The sequence below is a fragment of the Euwallacea fornicatus genome, chromosome 8 (assembly GCF_040115645.1).
Source record: "Euwallacea fornicatus isolate EFF26 chromosome 8, ASM4011564v1, whole genome shotgun sequence".
NCBI classification, from domain to species: Eukaryota; Metazoa; Arthropoda; class Insecta; order Coleoptera; family Curculionidae; genus Euwallacea; species Euwallacea fornicatus.
In genome coordinates, this window is record NC_089548.1 from 1,710,572 (window position 1) to 1,727,820 (window position 17,249).

Sequence of the window (17,249 nt, forward strand, 5' to 3'; positions counted from 1 at the left end):
AAAAAGAGACCATAAACGACATTGTCAAATTGTTTTTGGTGTCAGAGATTTTACGAAAAATCAGATAAATATATTTTTTGGCTCTTCAGCACAAATTTATTGGAGACACCTCCATGCTAATTTCACCCTTCCAAGGTTTATTTGCAAAACTTCAGGCCCTCTAAAGACAAGGTCTTTTCTTAAATTTTGAATCATTCTTCAAATCAAAGGTACAACATTAGAAGTTTATGCTCTAAAAACTCATATCCAGGATTCCCGAAAGCTCTTATAGTAGTACTTAGTTCAGATGGAGATGTACGCGTGTCATATCCGAATGAATGTCAAGTTTGTCTCAAAAACTAAAGAACAGTTACTTAATTTAAGTGTACAATTATTGAACGTGTTTTGTTCAGCTCTCTTAAGAGCTCTTCGAAAAGATTGTCAGATGTTTTAGGCTAAAACCAGCGGTAGAAAAATTTGTTTCTATTGGAGTTGGAATTTTTTTATAGTTGAAGTGAATTGTAGTGGGTATTGCCGTCTGATTACTCTTGGGTAAGGTAAATACTAAGTTAATACTATTTAGATATTGGATTGTAATGGTTGATTAAACGAATAGAAGAACCACTAAATGTTTAATTAGGCTCATACCCAACTTCAGCTCAAATCCATTATGCCATGTCATCCATAGCAGAACAAAGAGCCAAATATTTTGGCAATTTTTCATGAATTTCTAAGTAAAAGTCTACATATTCTTCATCTATTGTTTATTTAGCATTTTCATATACCTTATATGACCCAAATGGCTTATTGTTATGGTAATTATTAGCGGCTGCATAGTAATATAGACCTCTGGAACCTACGATGTGTATGGGGAGATAGCGTCCATATTGAGATAAAAGTAATGCTAAGTAAGGATTAACAGGGCCCTGGTCTGGATGGTTTCCAGCCTGGATAACAAATAAAAAATAATAAGAAAGTTTTGGGATACTATGGTTGAACTGTATAAAAAATAAGGTTCAGGAAAAAGAAAGGAATGCGCAGAAATTGAGCTTACCCCAATTTGTCCATGTGGAAGTCCTAGGAAGGTACTTAGTAGAAGGGCTGTCGTCAAAGGGTTTCCAACGGGATGATACCCTGCAGCTGGAAAATAATTATACGGATAGCACCTATAACCAACACCAACGTAAAAATAGATATTAACACAGGTATGTGTTAGGCGGATTTCCTCTCTGCTTGCAGTCGAAGCCGTTAAAAATGAGTTCACAAGTATTAAATAAATAATCATTACTAATATTTTAAATCGAATGACGAATGGAAATAAAATTTGATAAACTGGAAAAATAATAAAATGACATTTTAATTTAATAATAACAAAAATTAAATATGCCAAAGCACGCCATTGACAAATTTAAGGCATAAATGAACATAAATTCAATATTCTGGCAACTTTATCAAGAAGTTAGTGGTCATAACCATAAGCAAAAAAATTTGCAAAGTTACGCCATTGGCATAATCTCTTGTTCTGTAAAAGTTAAATATCTTCCAGCTAACATCAAGATATTGACTTATGGGCTCTAAAATGACACAATTAAAATTTGGGATCTCAAATAAGAGAAAATTAGTATAGCTAAAGCTTAAATACCGGGGTAAAATGATTTTTCTTGGTGAAAGTCAAATTCCCTTGAGACCTGTTTCGGGGGGGTATAGTCATATCCAATATTCTCTGAAGCATATTGCCCTACACTCATGGTGAAGACGATACTAATGAAAAAGAAAATGGTATCAATCTGGAACAAAACCAAACATTATAATGAATATTTAAAGCAACAGGTCTCTTACCATGGCATTGCACCAGCACATCACTCACAAAATCCAACAAAAATGTGATGAGCCCGAGGTCGCATTTACGGGAAAATACATTGAAAAATCAACGTGTGGCGAAGGATTGCAAAGAACATGTACTTTAAAGTGATTAGTCTTGTACTTTGATGAAGTGAAAGCAGAATCCTATCGGTAATTTAGCACAATAGTTATGTAACATGGAAATAATAATTATTCCACAATATGCTGGGTACCAATAAATTACGTATGTAAATATCATCGAGATCTCTATAGGGCTGCAGTGCTATGGAGAGAAGTGAACTATGGTACTGCACCCCTACAAAGATCGCAATGCTTACATTCATGTACAGGGTGTCTCTGCAGGAACTATACAAAATACTACTACACATTTTTGAGGTGACAAGATGACGATTTAACCCAATTTAGCTTAGTGCCAAAATTGAAGGTTTTTAAAATAAATGACGTCAAAGTGAAAATGAAAAAAAGAGAAAAAAATAAATTACTTCATTTGTAATGGTACTATTTGAACTGAATGTCGCGTCGGGGACTTCTAGGTACGAGAAACTAGAAACCGTTTACATATTTCATCCAAATTTTAGAGGGCGCAGTCAGCGTTAAATGAACTCTTTTAAAAGGGGCATAACTTCTTTATTACTTGGTATAAAATTTATTTATGTGTACATTTGTGTTTTCTTACATGTTTTATGAAAAGAAGATATCTTGGTACAAGTGACTACGGACATTCTTCTTTGAAACATTTGAAGTTTAAAGGTCGATGGTATCTTAAAAGATAACTTTAAAGTACGTGTTTATTCGCACAGTTGAAACGAAAAGAAAAAACAAAATATTCAGATTGTTTTCAATTCTCATTATTTTTAAAAAATGTTTGTGTTTTTATTATTATTTTATTATATTTGACAATAGCAATTTTTATTATTTATTTTGCTGTACTGTACGAATGTACTTTAAAACTATTTTTTATGACATGCAGCGAACTTTAAAGTTCAAATATCTCAAGATGAAATACCTATAGGGACATTTACTAACATATTTTTTCACGAAACATGTAGGAAAATACAAATTTCGTCATACATAATTTTTATACCGGATGTTAAAAAAGTTATGCTACATTAAAAAGAGTTTCCCTAGCGCTGGCGGCACCCTATAAAATGGGTATCGAAAATGTAAATGAATTCTGATTCATGGTTTTAATAAATCAAAATGATGATTTTATTTAGATAGCACCATTAAAAGCGAAGGAACTATTATTTTCTTTTTTTTATTTTCACTTTATCATCCTGTATTTTTAAAATCCTTCACTTTCGGGTTAAGTAAATTGGATTAAACCGTTGTATTTTCTCCTCAAAATCTGTGGGAGAATTTTATACAGAACTACTAGAGACACCCTGTACATTGAGAATAAGAGAAAATTGCTATTAGTCTATGAGGGATACCATCAATCTTCCGGTAAGTATCACATAAGTAATTAAAAAAGAGAATTTCTATTTCCATGTACATATTTTTCAGCTCGGCCGGCCAGGGCCGTAAGGGGAACCTCGGTCATCGAAGCTCAAAAGAGGGACCCAGGTCATTGAGGGGCGAGTCTGAATATGGACCCCTGTGGTTCAGATTAGTGGGATGGTTTAGCAATTCGCAACGATTACTGATCATATGTAGAATAGAAATTGTGGTGGTATATCATAATTTGATTTTTTTTTAGAAATAAACTCACTAAAGTCTCAATAACTGTAGGAACGACTATTCTATTATTAACCGGGTATCATTCTGTCAACTTCTATTAATCCTACCTCCATATCTACATCAATAGACTTCAAAGAAAGTGCTGTTGCTGAGGTCTTGCAGATATACCAGAGGAATTGTATAAAAATAATTATTCTACAATGCACTCCTATAACCATTATTTACGATCAAAAGCTACCAGTAAATGATTGAAAGTACCACAAAGAGTACTTCAACCTCCTTCAGAATTGACTGTCAATCATATATTACCTGTGAATTTGTCCAAAATGTATCACAAAATAGATCGTTTTTGGTGGTGTGCACTATTGTTCCGTATTGTTTTGCCAAGTATCATACTGACAGGTAAGTTCGCATTTCTTCAATTTGCTGGTCACTTCAGAGAGGATGAGACCCAAACTAATCTTGAAGAATGCTGGAAAAGTGTTCGACGATTATAATGATGAACAGAAGGAAAATCAACGTTGAAACAAAAATCTAATGGGTTATAACGGCAACATTAGCGGTCATGATTGAAAATAACAGGATTCAAATAGACCCAGAGCTCCACTGGTTCTCTCAGGGCGCCTCATTTTTAGTTGCTTTCTACCGCCCTACAATGACCTCCTACATCTACCTAATATTCGGGTGCTACATGCCCTTCTTCTCGGTTCCTGCAAAAGACTGCATGATGAAAGCAACTAGGTTCTACATGAAAGCCCTAATTACTTCCTGCTTTTTTACGAGTTCATTAGTCCTCAGCTTCTACTTGATCCAGTATTTTTCTACAAACAAAATATATGACGTTAAGGTATTGAATAATCTTCTCTGATAATACAAAATTGATTCCCCTCTATAGTATTGCAGCGCCATGGAGACCGCAATGCGTACATTGGGAATAGTGAAATATAATGGTTTGTCTGCGAAGGATGCATTCAACTGGGTGCTTCCTGGTAAATATCAAATCAGTGATTAAAAAAGCTAGTTTTTATACTAAAATGTTCCTCAGAACCTCTGATGCTGGTTGGTTCCATAGGGTTATACGTAGCCTTCAAGAAATTGGTACCTGCATCAGAAGAACTTGGAGAAAGTGCTACTGCTATTGGGATTTTGCAACTGGAGGAGAGACAACGCAAGAAAATTGTGTCTTACCTTTCAAGCTTTGGTTCATATATTTGAGTCTTTTTGATTGTGTTCATTTGAAAATTAACCTTTAGGAAAGTATTTCTCCTGTTTTCTACTATGTGTGACAGCAGTCTTAAGCCCCAGTATTGTCGGAGCTTTCTACTACTTGGTATTTCTGGGAATTGTAACCTACTGGGCCTTCAACCAACCATTGAGCAGAGTTCTGGCGTGCACCCTCACCTATCTCCTTCCAGTTTATCTGTTCCATTTGACGTTGCTGTTCATATACCAACTCCAGTATTTGCAGGATCACCACGCGTTTCAACCTGCTACTATTGGGGCTAGGTCATAATTATTACATCAAAAGTCACCAAATATTCAAGTGAGCCTTTGCAGGCTATTGGGGCTGGTATCCTTGAGGACCTACAAAGATTGCACTGATCCCAGAATATTTGTTTTGCACCCTCAACCAAAATCAAATTATGCATTGCCATATATCTTGTATGGTATATACCATATCAGCGTTCTGGTTGCCAGGCAGATGCTTCAAGCTGAGGTATTAAAGCTATACGTTTAATCATCAGGTAGTTCCGTCCAATTAATGAGGGGAACTGAGAGAAAACTATTTAACGTTTCATAACAAAGGGTAAACAGAAGAAAATTGTAATCTTTGGAAAGCTAAAGTTCTACTTTTTTTGCTTTACATTAACTAATATATTACATTTACCTATACAAGGTATTCGTTTCTGGAACTCAACCATGAGAATCTTGGTAACCATAAAAGATACGAGGTTTGTTAAATTAGAACAAAGTTGTGCACTCTGGAGTTCAAGAACACGCCATTTTTAAACTTCTCACATCCAGAGAATTTTTAGATAAATATTAGACAAATATTCGAAAAAACTGAGATTTTGGTAAAAAGTCTTTATTTGTTTCTCAGCGTATTTGGCGAAATAATTCAAAAAGATTGGAACGTAGGTGTGTCATAATTGAGACCTGACGTTTTGATTTTCGGCAACCATCATCAACAATTTTGGTTTTTCTTACGAGCGCCATCTTAGATTTTTCCATTTTTAAATTCACATTTCTTTCTGATTACGATGATGTATCACATGTTAAAGTTCGGTCAGAAAGTCAAAACCACTTGCACGACTAGAAATTATGACATTTCAGTATTTTCGAAAACCAGTAGCGTACTTGGATTCTCACTGATCTGCAAACTCGCAAAAATTTAAAAAGATTAAATTAATATTTAAAAAATTTCCAAATGACTCAATCCACACGACCCTGATTTATTTCACATTTCTTCCTTCCATATTACCCCGAACGCCCTGTAAGCTCAAACTTGTTACGTTTCAGGATGGCATTCGCCATCTGCTGGTGGCAAGTTTTCATTGGAAAAGGGAAAATATGGACACTCAGACATGGGAGCTAGTCATTAAAGAAGTACAAGTGTGTAGCTTTAACTATTTAATTAAGGTCTTTAATAGTGGATATCAATTGAAGAAAAAAATTCGGTTGGAGAAAGATACAGAGATTGAAGAAGCCTTGTTACTGGATAAACTTAAAATTACCTTGAATTATCTACAATCATTCTTGTTTAAGTTTTCGCCACTACTGGGCAATTTCTTGATGATGGTTATTATATGCAAATAGTTAAAAATAGTCAATTTACCCGTAATGTTCCAGATATGGGCGATAGCTTACTTATGCTGGACCAGCTTCTGTCTTCTAATCTTGGCCAATTTAGTGTGGCTAATGCCCACCAGAAAACAGGCAATGCTTTCTATTAGCCCTCTGATGGCCGTCATTATGCACATAATGCTATTCGGCCAGTATCTATATTCCCTCAATCTAACAGAGGAAGAACTGCCCTCAAAAATGGGAGCTCTAGATTTTAGACCTGGTGAATTTTCAAGTTAACCAAAGATTTAAAACAACGACCTCCATAGTCTTAGTCAGAGATTCCTTTGCGAGGCTCGTTCAATGGAGTAGTTCATATTCTCAGCGAAACCTATCACTGTATCAGAAGTCTTTTTTATGTTCCGATACTGCTTTTTTTGTTGCTGCAGTACTACTATGTACACAATTTTTCCTCTGTTTTGCTTAAGTAGACATACTATTAAGTTATTTGAGCAGGTGCTCATTTTCATTCTCAAAAATTTCTTTTAGCAGGTTTAGTTTCAAATCTGGACCATTTATAAAGTTCAATAACTTTTTCTTTCCTAATTCCACTCTGATAATGGAGTTATGATGAGAAACTGGGTGTCAAGGTATGCATATGTTTAAGCAAGAAAATGAGCATATGCTCAAGTGGTTGGTTCGGTGAACTACAGCAGAAATAAAATATTTAAATGGCTTCTAGTACAATGACGGATTCCACTGAGAATATGAAGTACGCCAATGAACAAATTCGGCAAGCCATGCAAGGGAATGCCAGATTAAAGACATCGATGCTGTTCTTTCAAGTGCCTTGTTTCCACTTATACAGGGTGCGTCAAGTAAAACGAGCCAAAATTATATTCTGTTCTAAAAATGTTTTTTATTAGAAATTGATGCAGATTTCCTTCACCCTTTTGACGAGAAAAGCACCACCCCCAAAATTTTAGATGGCTAAGTGGTTAGAGAGATATATTAATTAAGGATTTTTTAAATTGGTTTGAACTGATACCAAAATTTCTTTTTTTGAAACAACCGTGGACCAGTAAATTGTTTATTTCTATATGAACACATGATACATAAAGCGCGAAAACATCTAAATCAATTGTTCAAAGTACTGTCCGTTAAATTTTTGGTAATGGAACAAGCTTGCTTTGAAACAGTGTCGTACTTTCTGGAGTATTAGGGGGTTATTTGGCGATTTTCATTATCAATGCATTCTCACAATACTTCCAAGGTGCCTGGAGTATAAACTTTGGACTTGAAATGCCCCTGTAAAAAGAAATATAATGGAGTAAAATCTAGGGACCTTGCTGGCCATTCAATTGCAATTCTTCTACCGAACTAATAACCAGGGAAATTTTCATTCAAAAATTAGCGAACCGCTAATAAATAGTACAGAGGCGCACCATTTTGTTATAATTTGAAAATATTGTCAGTATCACCCTTAAACAACCTTTAATGTGATGTATCACTGCATCCCCTTGCCGTTTAAAATTTTGAGGGTGGTATTTTTTCTTGGCCATGGGGTGAAGGAAATTGCCGTAAGTTTTGAAAAAAAAAATTTCTCCCTCCATATTAAAAATGACGTGTCCGTTAATTTTTGCATAATTTCTTTATCAACCAAGAAAATAACTCTTGTTAGTTTTAGTTGGCACACCCTGTATAAAATTTAACTTGTTTTTTAGGATTTCAGATATTTTACAGCGAAAAGTGGATAGCGCTTCTCGCAAAATCTTTAATGGGAATTGTAATATTCATCACACTTAGGCACTTTGTGCAGCAGAAATCTATGAGAAAAAAAGAGGCTCAACTGGCACAGTCCAGGCCTGATGCTTCCGAAGCTGAACCTAGTTACTGATGCTTTACCTTTTCATGCCTGTGATTGTAATGATTTTATTCATCAAGGTTTAGAATCACCAGAACCTTCCCTTGTGGATAGCACTCAAGCAGTTTGCCTCAAGTTTTTTTCCTTGTGGTGGATGTGGGTCGTTATACTCACAATGATTTGGATGGAGTTTTGGTCAAGTAACAGTTTATTTAGAATCGCCTTCGTTGGTCTTGCTGTAGTATTCTTAATGACGTTTCAGGTGAAAACATTCGATTTTCACAACTAGCGTACCAAACTTTTTATTCTTCAGCTATGCTCTTTCACCCTTTGGAAAAATTTTCTTCCCTTCTACTGGTGGATTGTGATGGTTTATGCAATGCTGAACTTGGTAGTGCTGTATATGTTCCAGATCGACATAATCAGAAGTTACATGCTCAAGCTTTTCACTTTAGAACAGTGATATTTTTTTAATTGTAATTAATCACTAGCATTTATAATTATTGTCAACCAGGTATGAGGAGTTTGGATGTTGGATTTGGACGGGCAATACTGAGAAGTTGGTAGCAATGGCCACTCCCATATTCTTTCAGATTGCTGTAGCTGTGCAGCAAAATTATTTCCAGAGCACATTTCATGATCTTACCGAGATGGAAACTCCTGAGCAACTCACTCAAAGACTTAAAGTGATGGAATTTAAGGGTTTGTATTATGATTCTATGTGCCAGTAACGACTTCATTAGCACAAAGAAATTTCGCAGTTGTGGCAAAAACCTTTGCCAGGATCACAGACATCTTTTTCACTATCCTGGAAATCCATCTACCAAAAATAATCCTCCTTATTGGGTGGTTGATGTGCGTATTTGATTTATGCGCAGTTTTTGTCCCTTTAGTACTACCCCTCACATTGGCCAGCATCATGGGGAGACGATTCACCAAAATCATCACATATATCATATCATGTTTTGTCCAAATCTTTATAGTCCTAAGACTCATTTACATGAACCAGTATAATCACCATCATGACTGGGACTATGTGAGAAATTATGTAGGATAATCAGCCTTTTTCCATTTGATTGCTCTAGTCAGTTTAAGTACAGGCAAGAGATGGGGTACAATATAACGTGACTTTAAACACTGCGGACTGGTTGGGTTTCCACGAGTCGAGACTAGGAAAAAGCAAGGCAGATTTTCCGCAGTTGGTCTGGTGCTTTGGCTTCGTGTTTGCAGTCACTCTCGATAGGATTGTGAATATCAGAATGCAGAACTATAGAGATTCCAGGAGATTAAGGGGGCTACATCCGACAGTAATCTTCCCTGAGATTACTTATGGAAATTCCCATGACAATTTGAAGAGTTTGCTCAAATTTCTGGCAAATTATGGGTTTTATAAGCTGGGCTGTGAAGTAGGGTTTGCTAAGGAAATGCATAGAATACTATCATAGGGGTTTCCAGATCACTCTGTTGTATGCAGGAGTGGTGATAGTCTTAAGAATGGACGCTGTAGCAATCATTTTGGTCTTATGGCTGTTGGCAATGTTCCCGCTCAAGAGAGAACGTATGAGGATTCTGTGGCTACCATCAATTCTGTTTCTGGTGGTGTTGATATTCGTCCAGTACTTATTCACTTTGGGCTGGTGGCCCAAGTTTTTTGATAGTAAGTTTTGTGAGACAATGCTACAAAATATGTATAAAAATTCAATATCTGTAGACTCCTTGACCTCCTACTGGAACTCGAAATACTTCCTCCTTCGTCTTCAACAGTTCTGCCACTTGATGAACATGGCCAATCCACCTATGAAAGACAAAATTATCCTTGATTTTATCCTGCTCTTGATCATGTCCAGACAATGGAAAGCTTTCAAAATGGAAAGAAAACTAGCAGGAATAGATCTGCTTGCAGGAAGCAACACAAACGTTCATCATCTTATCGATGACCCGACCGTTCAAAATCCCATACCCGATTTCACTACCGTCAAGAGGCAACAAAATGTCTGTAAATTCTTCTTCATGTTTATTTTAGACAGACAATTTCCAGGAACTCTTTAGATTACTTCAACAACGTTCTCTTTACCAGCTGGTTTTACCTGTCTCTACTAGCTACATTCCTAGTAGGGACCATGCGACCTTCAATCTACTCTTACGGGTTCATTCTAGGCGCCTTAGTGTTTCTATGGGAAGGTTCTAATGTATTCCTAAGACCCCCAAATACGATTTTATTAAGGTTGATTTCGCTGACTTAGCATTAAACTCAATTAGCCATAAGTTTTTTAGATGGAACCTATTGCTGGCATATAACATCTTGATCATGGTCGCTAAAACTATATCTCAATTATTTGGATGCGTTCTGATACATGAACGAAATAGAAGTTTCAGTTGTAGACTACTAAAGTGAGATTCTACGTAGGATCGATTTTCCTGATTTTATTAGATTTTTTTCTGTTGGTTGTGTGGAGAAATTCCAAATGGCTGGCGCAGTTCCTGAACTTTCCATAACCTCTTGGTGTCTCATAGGTGTTCCTCTAGGACTAGGATGGAACTGCGTTAATTTGTTCTTCCTGCTGGGGCAGCAGCGAATTTTTAAATCATATTACTTTATTCATATCGTGAATAATACCAAAGCCCACACCATTTTAGCTGACAGAGGTACAACTTGGCAGAAGGCGAGGAATTGTTAGTTATTGCGATTTTAGGAGCCAATTTGATAGAAGAAAACAGGCGAAAGATGAGGGAGACAGTGGATAATGAGAGAATTTCCATTGAGAAGAACATAAAGAAGAAGATGGAGACCATTAAAGCTAATGCTTCAAAAATTGCAGGTGCATACTTCTAAAAAATTACGTGTAATAGTGTATGTATACAGTGTCCGTCATGTACATATATGATGTAACAGTAATAATTTTTTAAATAATTTCTCTATTAAATATGTTTCAAGTGAAAATTTCCAAGGCTAATTTATTGTCACTTTTTGATGATCTAAAAGTTTCTTTTCTCGCCCCATAAAAGTGCAACGAAGTCCAACTTTTGATTTTCAAACGTGACCCATCATTTCTGATTTGTTTTGAGGAATCCACACTTATCTGTGTATATACACATATAAAAAAAATTGGGGTTAGTCAGGAAAAAAATTGAGAAAAAAATTATTTTCCTTTTTTTATAAAAAAAAATAAATTCAATCAGAAAAGAAAAATAACGAAAATGGAGCTGTGGAAGAAGAAAAGAATTTCAAGGTTATCAAAAGGTGACTACAAATTAGCCTTTTGACTTTTACTCGAAACATTTTTTGATGGAAAAATTATTTAAAAGTTGTAGCCATTATTCCATATATTTAACGGATCCTGTATAATTGTTTTTATTTAGAAATTCGAAACGGCATCTACACGAATTTTGATGAAATTGATCGGGCCACTGACGTACCACTTCTTCCTTCTGTGAATGAAGCTAATGATACTGATAATGATAGGGATAATGTCGGCAATAATGATGATAATGATACCGATGCCGATGATAGTAATGAGGGCGAACACAAATCATATGATCCTATGCCTATAAGCGAGGTAAACACTATCATCGACTGATTAAACCCAATTAATTTAAGTTCTATTGCAGTACTTTGGGTTGTACCACACCACAGATATCGACGTAGTTTTAAAAAATGCAGATAGTCGCAGTAGACGCAAGGAAGCTCTAATTAGAAAGGTGAGGATAAATTTTGTAAAGTAAACATATATACACATACATAATCACTCTTCAGGCTCAAGGGAAAGCTGCTAAAGGCGAAAAGACTGATGATTCAGGTTGGTAATACACATCTTTAACCTTAATCTTAAAACGATTCTATTTCAGAAAGTTTACATTCTCTCAGAACAGTTAAAATACTGCGTTTTACATGGGGAGCATTTGAAAGCCTAATAGTTAGCATTACATTGCTAATCGATCAAGCCTCAAAGGACTTTAGGAAAATTTTAGATGAAATGGACTTCGACAAGAAGACACTCAAGGCAGGCAAATATACTTTAAAGAAATAGTACTAAAATACTTCTGGATTTCTGATACTAGTGACATAAACCTAAACTATTTTGTAGGATAAAACAAGTTATACCAAAGGCGTCAGGTTAGGGTCCAACAAGATTTGGCACCCAGCTGCAACATATGAAAAAATATTAAATGAAGAGTAGGAACCCGTTAAGAGCATTAAATTCCTTCTATGTCATTATCTTTTAGGAGACAAAATCCTAAAAAGAAACGTGAATTGCTGGAATATTCGATTTACATAAAACTTCCCAGAGCTTGTTGGTATCTGCTAATGGCCTATTCAGAGTCGCTTTGCTACCTCACGATCTTGGTCTACCAAATCATGGGAAGTACTTTCATTTCACTCCCCATATTATTGATGACATTCTGCTGGGGTGCTCTCACAGTTCCGAAGCCCTCAAAAACTTACTGGATCATCAATATAGCTTATGTTTTGGTAGGATTTTACTCCACGAATGCTTTTCCTTGCAATTCATGACTTTTAATGTGGAGTTATTTCAGATTATGGCGCTCATTAAGAACTTCTTCGATTTGGAAATAGTTCCATGGAAAGGAGATTGGAATCAATATCATCCATTCTTTCCTCCAAGGCTTCTAGGACTGTTCAATAATTTGAAAGGGATGACGCTGTTAATGTTAATTTCCATGTCTTTTCACAGGTAGGTAATGGGTTTTCATGAGGTTTTCATGGCAAAATCCCTAAATATTCATTATGGGTGTTTGGTAATGGGCTTTCAATTACTGATCGATGTAGTAATGAGATGTTTCTGATATTATTATTATTATTGGTAATTGGTGATGGGTTTCCAATTACCGGACAATGGACCGTTTAACACGTGATCCTTTATTTCCTCACCAGTGTAAATATGGCAGTAAGTAAGTAAGGTAAATTGACACCGTAACTGTGTCTTGTATACTTTTCGCCATGGTTAACATTCTAGTAGAAAAATATATTAAGAAATTATATGAGAATGTTCTATCAGAAGGAATCAGTATAAACACCGTGGCACATCCTTAAGCTCTAAGAATAATTTGAGACCACATAGTGACTATAAACCCCTTGCCAAAAACCCTGATGAGTTTCATGAGATCTTCAGAATAGAAGCACCTCATTAACTTGCAATTGAAACTCATTAGGCACCATTGATTTTTTCGCACATAGAAAGTGTACATATATTTTTTTTTAAATAGAGCCGTTCTTCTGAATTTGGGACTGTGGAAACCTTATAGGTATAGAACCACTACCCTGATAGCGGATGGTCGGTATCAGGTCAAAAATGGAAAATTTGTCTCCATTTCTCCGTAATTTCGAATGCAGATATGACTTTTATGACATCACTAACATCTATGGTATTCCAGGGAAACTGGTAGGGGCCAAAGTGATATCGTCGAAGTATCCACAACAAATATATCCATTGGAGATTATTTCCCTAAATCTATTGCCCATGGGTGCGGCTCGTTTTGAGGTTAAGCACTCCTTTCAACAAATCTTTACTTCTTCTTAGAGCCTCAAAATATGCTGAAGGATTTAAGCTCTATATTCAGCAATTGATTGCCCCATCCTTGACTCAAATCCCGAAAGATGTATACATGCCCATGTTTCTCTGCGACCTAGTGAACTTATTCCTGATCGTTTTCTGTTTTGGAAGCTTTATAGTAAATTCTTGCATCAGGTCAAAACCAAAAATAAATAAATTCTTCCAGAATGCTGCTAAACCACAAGGATTTATCCAGTTCACCCACAGCAACACAGTGCCTACTTCCTACATTTTCATAGTGCTCATATACATGTTCAGCATGATGATAGATCGAGCCCTGTACATGCGGAAAAACCGATATGGAAAACTAGTTTACCACTTATTCCAAGTAATTACCATTCACATTTGGTTTTTCATCATGGATCCGTTATTAATGAAAAGGTTTGCGCTATTTTTGAAATTTTGATTGCTTAATGGAAGTACTTGCTTATTTGCAGAAAATTGCAAGATTCGGCTGTGCTACAAGGTTTTTATTTCTTTAAGACCCTGTACTTCTTGTTCTCAGCCTCTCAGATTCGCAATGGCTATCCGACCATTATCTCTTACCATTATTTCTGGCATGGTTATACTGTATTCCATAGGTGAGTGCATAAGCGATCAATTTTCTAGAGTTCAACTTAGTTTCAGCCCTTAAGAGCCTGAAAGTAGCATTATATTTGATGGAATTCAAGTTACTTTCTTATGAGTTTCACTTAGTTTCTTCTTTAGGATTTTTCCTCCCAAATTTCAGAGTTTTTCTTCTCAAGTTGCCTATTACGGTTTTTTTAACGCTCCATCCCATTCTGATATTTTGGCCACTCCAAGTCCTTCTCCTTCTGGATTTCAATTACAAATCAACTGTCTTTTAGATACGGATACAAGATTTACCGCCTCATCCCATACTTGCTGGAAATCCGCTGCCTGCTGGACTGGATTTGCAGCGATAGCTGCTTGGGCTTTCAATCATGGTTCAAATTTGAAGGAATGACCCAAAGCTTGTTTGACCAGAAGGCAATCTCCTCTAAAGAAATCTACAGAGTGTTTTTTAATGTTGTGTTAATATTTCAAGATATGATTCCTCGGGCCATTTTATAAAGAAAAGTTCACATTAACATATGCGTGTATCCATAACGGCCTTATTCTTAACTGCAGGGTGTTGAAAGTTTTTTCCAAATTGATATTTTTTAATTTCTCGAAAAGTACTTTAGATATTATTATCAACTTTAACGTATATTAATAGGACATAAAACTTCATATTATAATGAGAAAAGTCATTCTATTCCTGAACCAGTAGCGTCCGTACGAATATGTCTTCCAATATTATTTACAAAAAAAAGTGGTACGCAACTGACATTTTTTTGTGAGAATATTTTTCTGATAAAACTGGACAGTTCTGAATGAAGGAGGTCTATGATAATAAACTATAAAATATAGAAAATTTAATATAAAAAAATAAATTATAATAAATTCTTAAAATAAACAAATTAATTAAGATGATTTTGATTGTTTTATCAAGAACTGTACGTCTAACGAGAAAAGCATAATAAGCCTTTTTCATGTTGAATTGACGAGTTTAATCAGAAAAAAGTATTCCCATCAAAAAATATCAATGGCGCAGCACTTGTTCGTAAATAATATCGGAAAACCTGTATGTAAGGACACCACTGGTTGAGCAGTAGAATTAGTTTTCTTATTAAAATGCGGAGTGTTATGTCCTAGTAACACACATTAAAATTAATAATAAAGCTATAGTACTTTCTGATAAATTTAAAAATAACGATTTGAAAAGCAAAAATTTCAACACCCGGTATTTAAAAATTTGGACCGTTGCGGACATACATGTGTCCATATGAACTTTCCTTTATAAATTGAACTGACGAATCAAATCCTCAAATATTAGCACGATATTAAGGAATACCCTGTATTTGCATTAGTCGGGTGTTTTGTAGTGTCAACAAGAATATGAATCCAAAGGGGGAGTTCCTAGTGGTCAGTGTAAAAGCCGAAGGTCAAAATTGGTCACCGGAGGATTTTTGTTTGTTTGCTTGGTCTTCACAGTGATATTTCCCTTGGTACTCTTCTCCCTAAGCACTAAAATGGGGGTGACCACACGACCTCAAAGAATTCAGCTGGAACTCTACATGGGGAGGGCTCTGCCTATATTTACAGCCCATGTCCGGGAGAGCAACATAATTCAGTTATATTTTTTCATATACTCAGACTTTTTTTCCCGTAATATTTATTATTTTAGGATGTCGCAACATGATTATGAGAACTTATCATCCACATTTAACAATATATATCAATCCAATGAAATTTTCAATAGCTTCCAACCTGAAGACACCATTGTAGTAAAATGGTCTAGAAACAGCTTGTTCACCTGGGATATCTCCGCAGGGAGCAAAATGGAGCTTCTAGAAGAACTGTTCGATAGTTTGTCTCAAGTCTCATTACATGCTGCCCCTTTCCTAAAATCTCTTTTGGTTAGGCCAAGAGTTTCCAATTCGCCTAGAAATCCATTACGTTCACGTTGGTGGTGGTGGTGAACAAAGCTACAAAACTTTCGGTCAGAATACTTACGTCCCTCCTCTTCCAAATGAAGATAGGCAAAATCTCATTGATATGGTTAAATCCGAAAATGATTCTAATATTATCGCAAGGTTTCCGATGATTTTTCCAAAATTTATGAGCATCAACAAAGAAGGGAATCCGCGAGTGCTCACCCTAATGGAGGAATCACTTAAGGGTAAGAACTCAATGACCAAACTTTTAATTATATTGAGTATTTATAGAACACAGCTCGACACACGATCCTAAAGAAAACCTGTCAACTGGAGACTATGAAGACGAAGCTCTCCCTCCAAATGGAGGAAGACTGAGAGACATTCTTGTTAGGTTGTACTCAAACAAACGAAGAACTACCTGGTTAGTTCCATTTACAACAATATAAAAATATAAGGGTTCTTATTCATGCAGGTGGCAAATACAGGAAAAGTGTTCAGCTGAAGACGACAACTACATTTATTATTTATCAAATTTGGTCTACAACGACTGCGAGAGCTTAGTCCTGTATATCTTCAATGAAAAAATCTTTTCTGGAGCTATAAACGTCTTAGCTAGCAAAGGGTATGCGCAACTTGCGATATCTCACAAACAGTATCGATATTATTTTGCAGAATTTTTGGGCTCTACCTAATTTACTTTATGATGATCATTAAAGCATTTAGAGCCTGTAGGGCCGATATGGTTGACATATGGATCACAGATTTGCCCAATACCAATAAGTTGTTCCGAGTAAGTCTCTTTCCAGTCAATATTTCATCATCAATAAATTAATATTATAATTGGTTGCAGAAATGTATGGAAGTGTATATTGCCCGAGATATGAAAAATTTCGAATTGGAGAACGAAAATTTTCAGGACCTCGTTGCAATCATGCGCTCTAAAGAGGTTCTGATTAAGCTGTCTCGGTATGAGAATAATAGTTATAATCCCACCTTTGTAATACCCGAAACAAGTTCGTAGAA

At 35.7% G+C, this 17,249-nt stretch overlaps 2 protein-coding genes across 2 annotated transcripts; one reads left to right on the forward strand and one right to left on the reverse strand.

Annotated features, from left to right (window-relative positions):
* Positions 1–478: 478 nt before the first annotated feature.
* Positions 479–1,978, reverse strand: LOC136340510 (uncharacterized). Its single transcript, XM_066284660.1, has 4 exons — positions 1,819–1,978; positions 1,622–1,766; positions 1,034–1,119; positions 479–926 (listed from the first exon to the last, which is right to left on the reverse strand). The coding sequence occupies exons 1-4, from the start codon at positions 1,837–1,839 to the stop codon at positions 744–746; spliced, it is 435 nt and encodes a 144-aa protein (XP_066140757.1). The 5' UTR covers positions 1,840–1,978; the 3' UTR covers positions 479–743.
* A 2,109-nt stretch (positions 1,979–4,087) lies between these two features.
* On the forward strand, positions 4,088–17,247 carry LOC136340774 (piezo-type mechanosensitive ion channel component-like). Its single transcript, XM_066285101.1, has 39 exons — positions 4,088–4,369; positions 4,418–4,511; positions 4,568–4,723; positions 4,776–5,028; positions 5,080–5,239; positions 6,043–6,321; positions 6,373–6,589; positions 8,031–8,195; positions 8,251–8,432; positions 8,484–8,629; positions 8,685–8,872; positions 8,932–9,218; positions 9,271–9,576; positions 9,626–9,827; positions 9,882–10,152; positions 10,209–10,394; positions 10,445–10,561; positions 10,602–10,816; positions 10,864–10,989; positions 11,531–11,727; positions 11,780–11,869; positions 11,925–11,967; positions 12,017–12,171; positions 12,256–12,344; positions 12,395–12,641; positions 12,707–12,864; positions 13,397–13,507; positions 13,565–13,654; positions 13,711–13,861; positions 13,910–14,124; positions 14,181–14,324; positions 14,592–14,733; positions 15,672–15,919; positions 15,974–16,155; positions 16,211–16,468; positions 16,515–16,647; positions 16,699–16,848; positions 16,899–17,016; positions 17,077–17,247. Exons 1-39 carry the CDS (start codon positions 4,088–4,090, stop codon positions 17,245–17,247), a joined length of 6,924 nt encoding a protein of 2,307 aa, XP_066141198.1.
* Positions 17,248–17,249: the final 2 nt, after the last annotated feature.

What these genes read in the sequence shown, in the direction of transcription:
- LOC136340510 (XM_066284660.1), bottom strand. Translation starts at nt 1,839, where the DNA reads ATGTGCTGGTGCAATGCCATG. An exon ending in AGAAAAATCATTTTACCCCG is followed by an intron (nt 1,120 to 1,621) that starts GTATTTAAGCTT and finishes ATTATTTTCCAG; the next exon opens with CTGCAGGGTATCATCCCGTT. An exon ending in TTCCACATGGACAAATTGGG is followed by an intron (nt 927 to 1,033) that starts GTAAGCTCAATT and finishes TTTGTTATCCAG; the next exon opens with GCTGGAAACCATCCAGACCA.
- LOC136340774 (XM_066285101.1), top strand. Translation starts at nt 4,088, where the DNA reads ATGATTGAAAATAACAGGATTCAAATAGACCCAGAGCTCCACTGGTTC. An exon ending in AAGCTTTTCACTTTAGAACA is followed by an intron (nt 8,630 to 8,684) that starts GTGATATTTTTT and finishes ATTGTCAACCAG; the next exon opens with GTATGAGGAGTTTGGATGTT. An exon ending in GGGACTATGTGAGAAATTAT is followed by an intron (nt 9,219 to 9,270) that starts GTAGGATAATCA and finishes GTTTAAGTACAG; the next exon opens with GCAAGAGATGGGGTACAATA.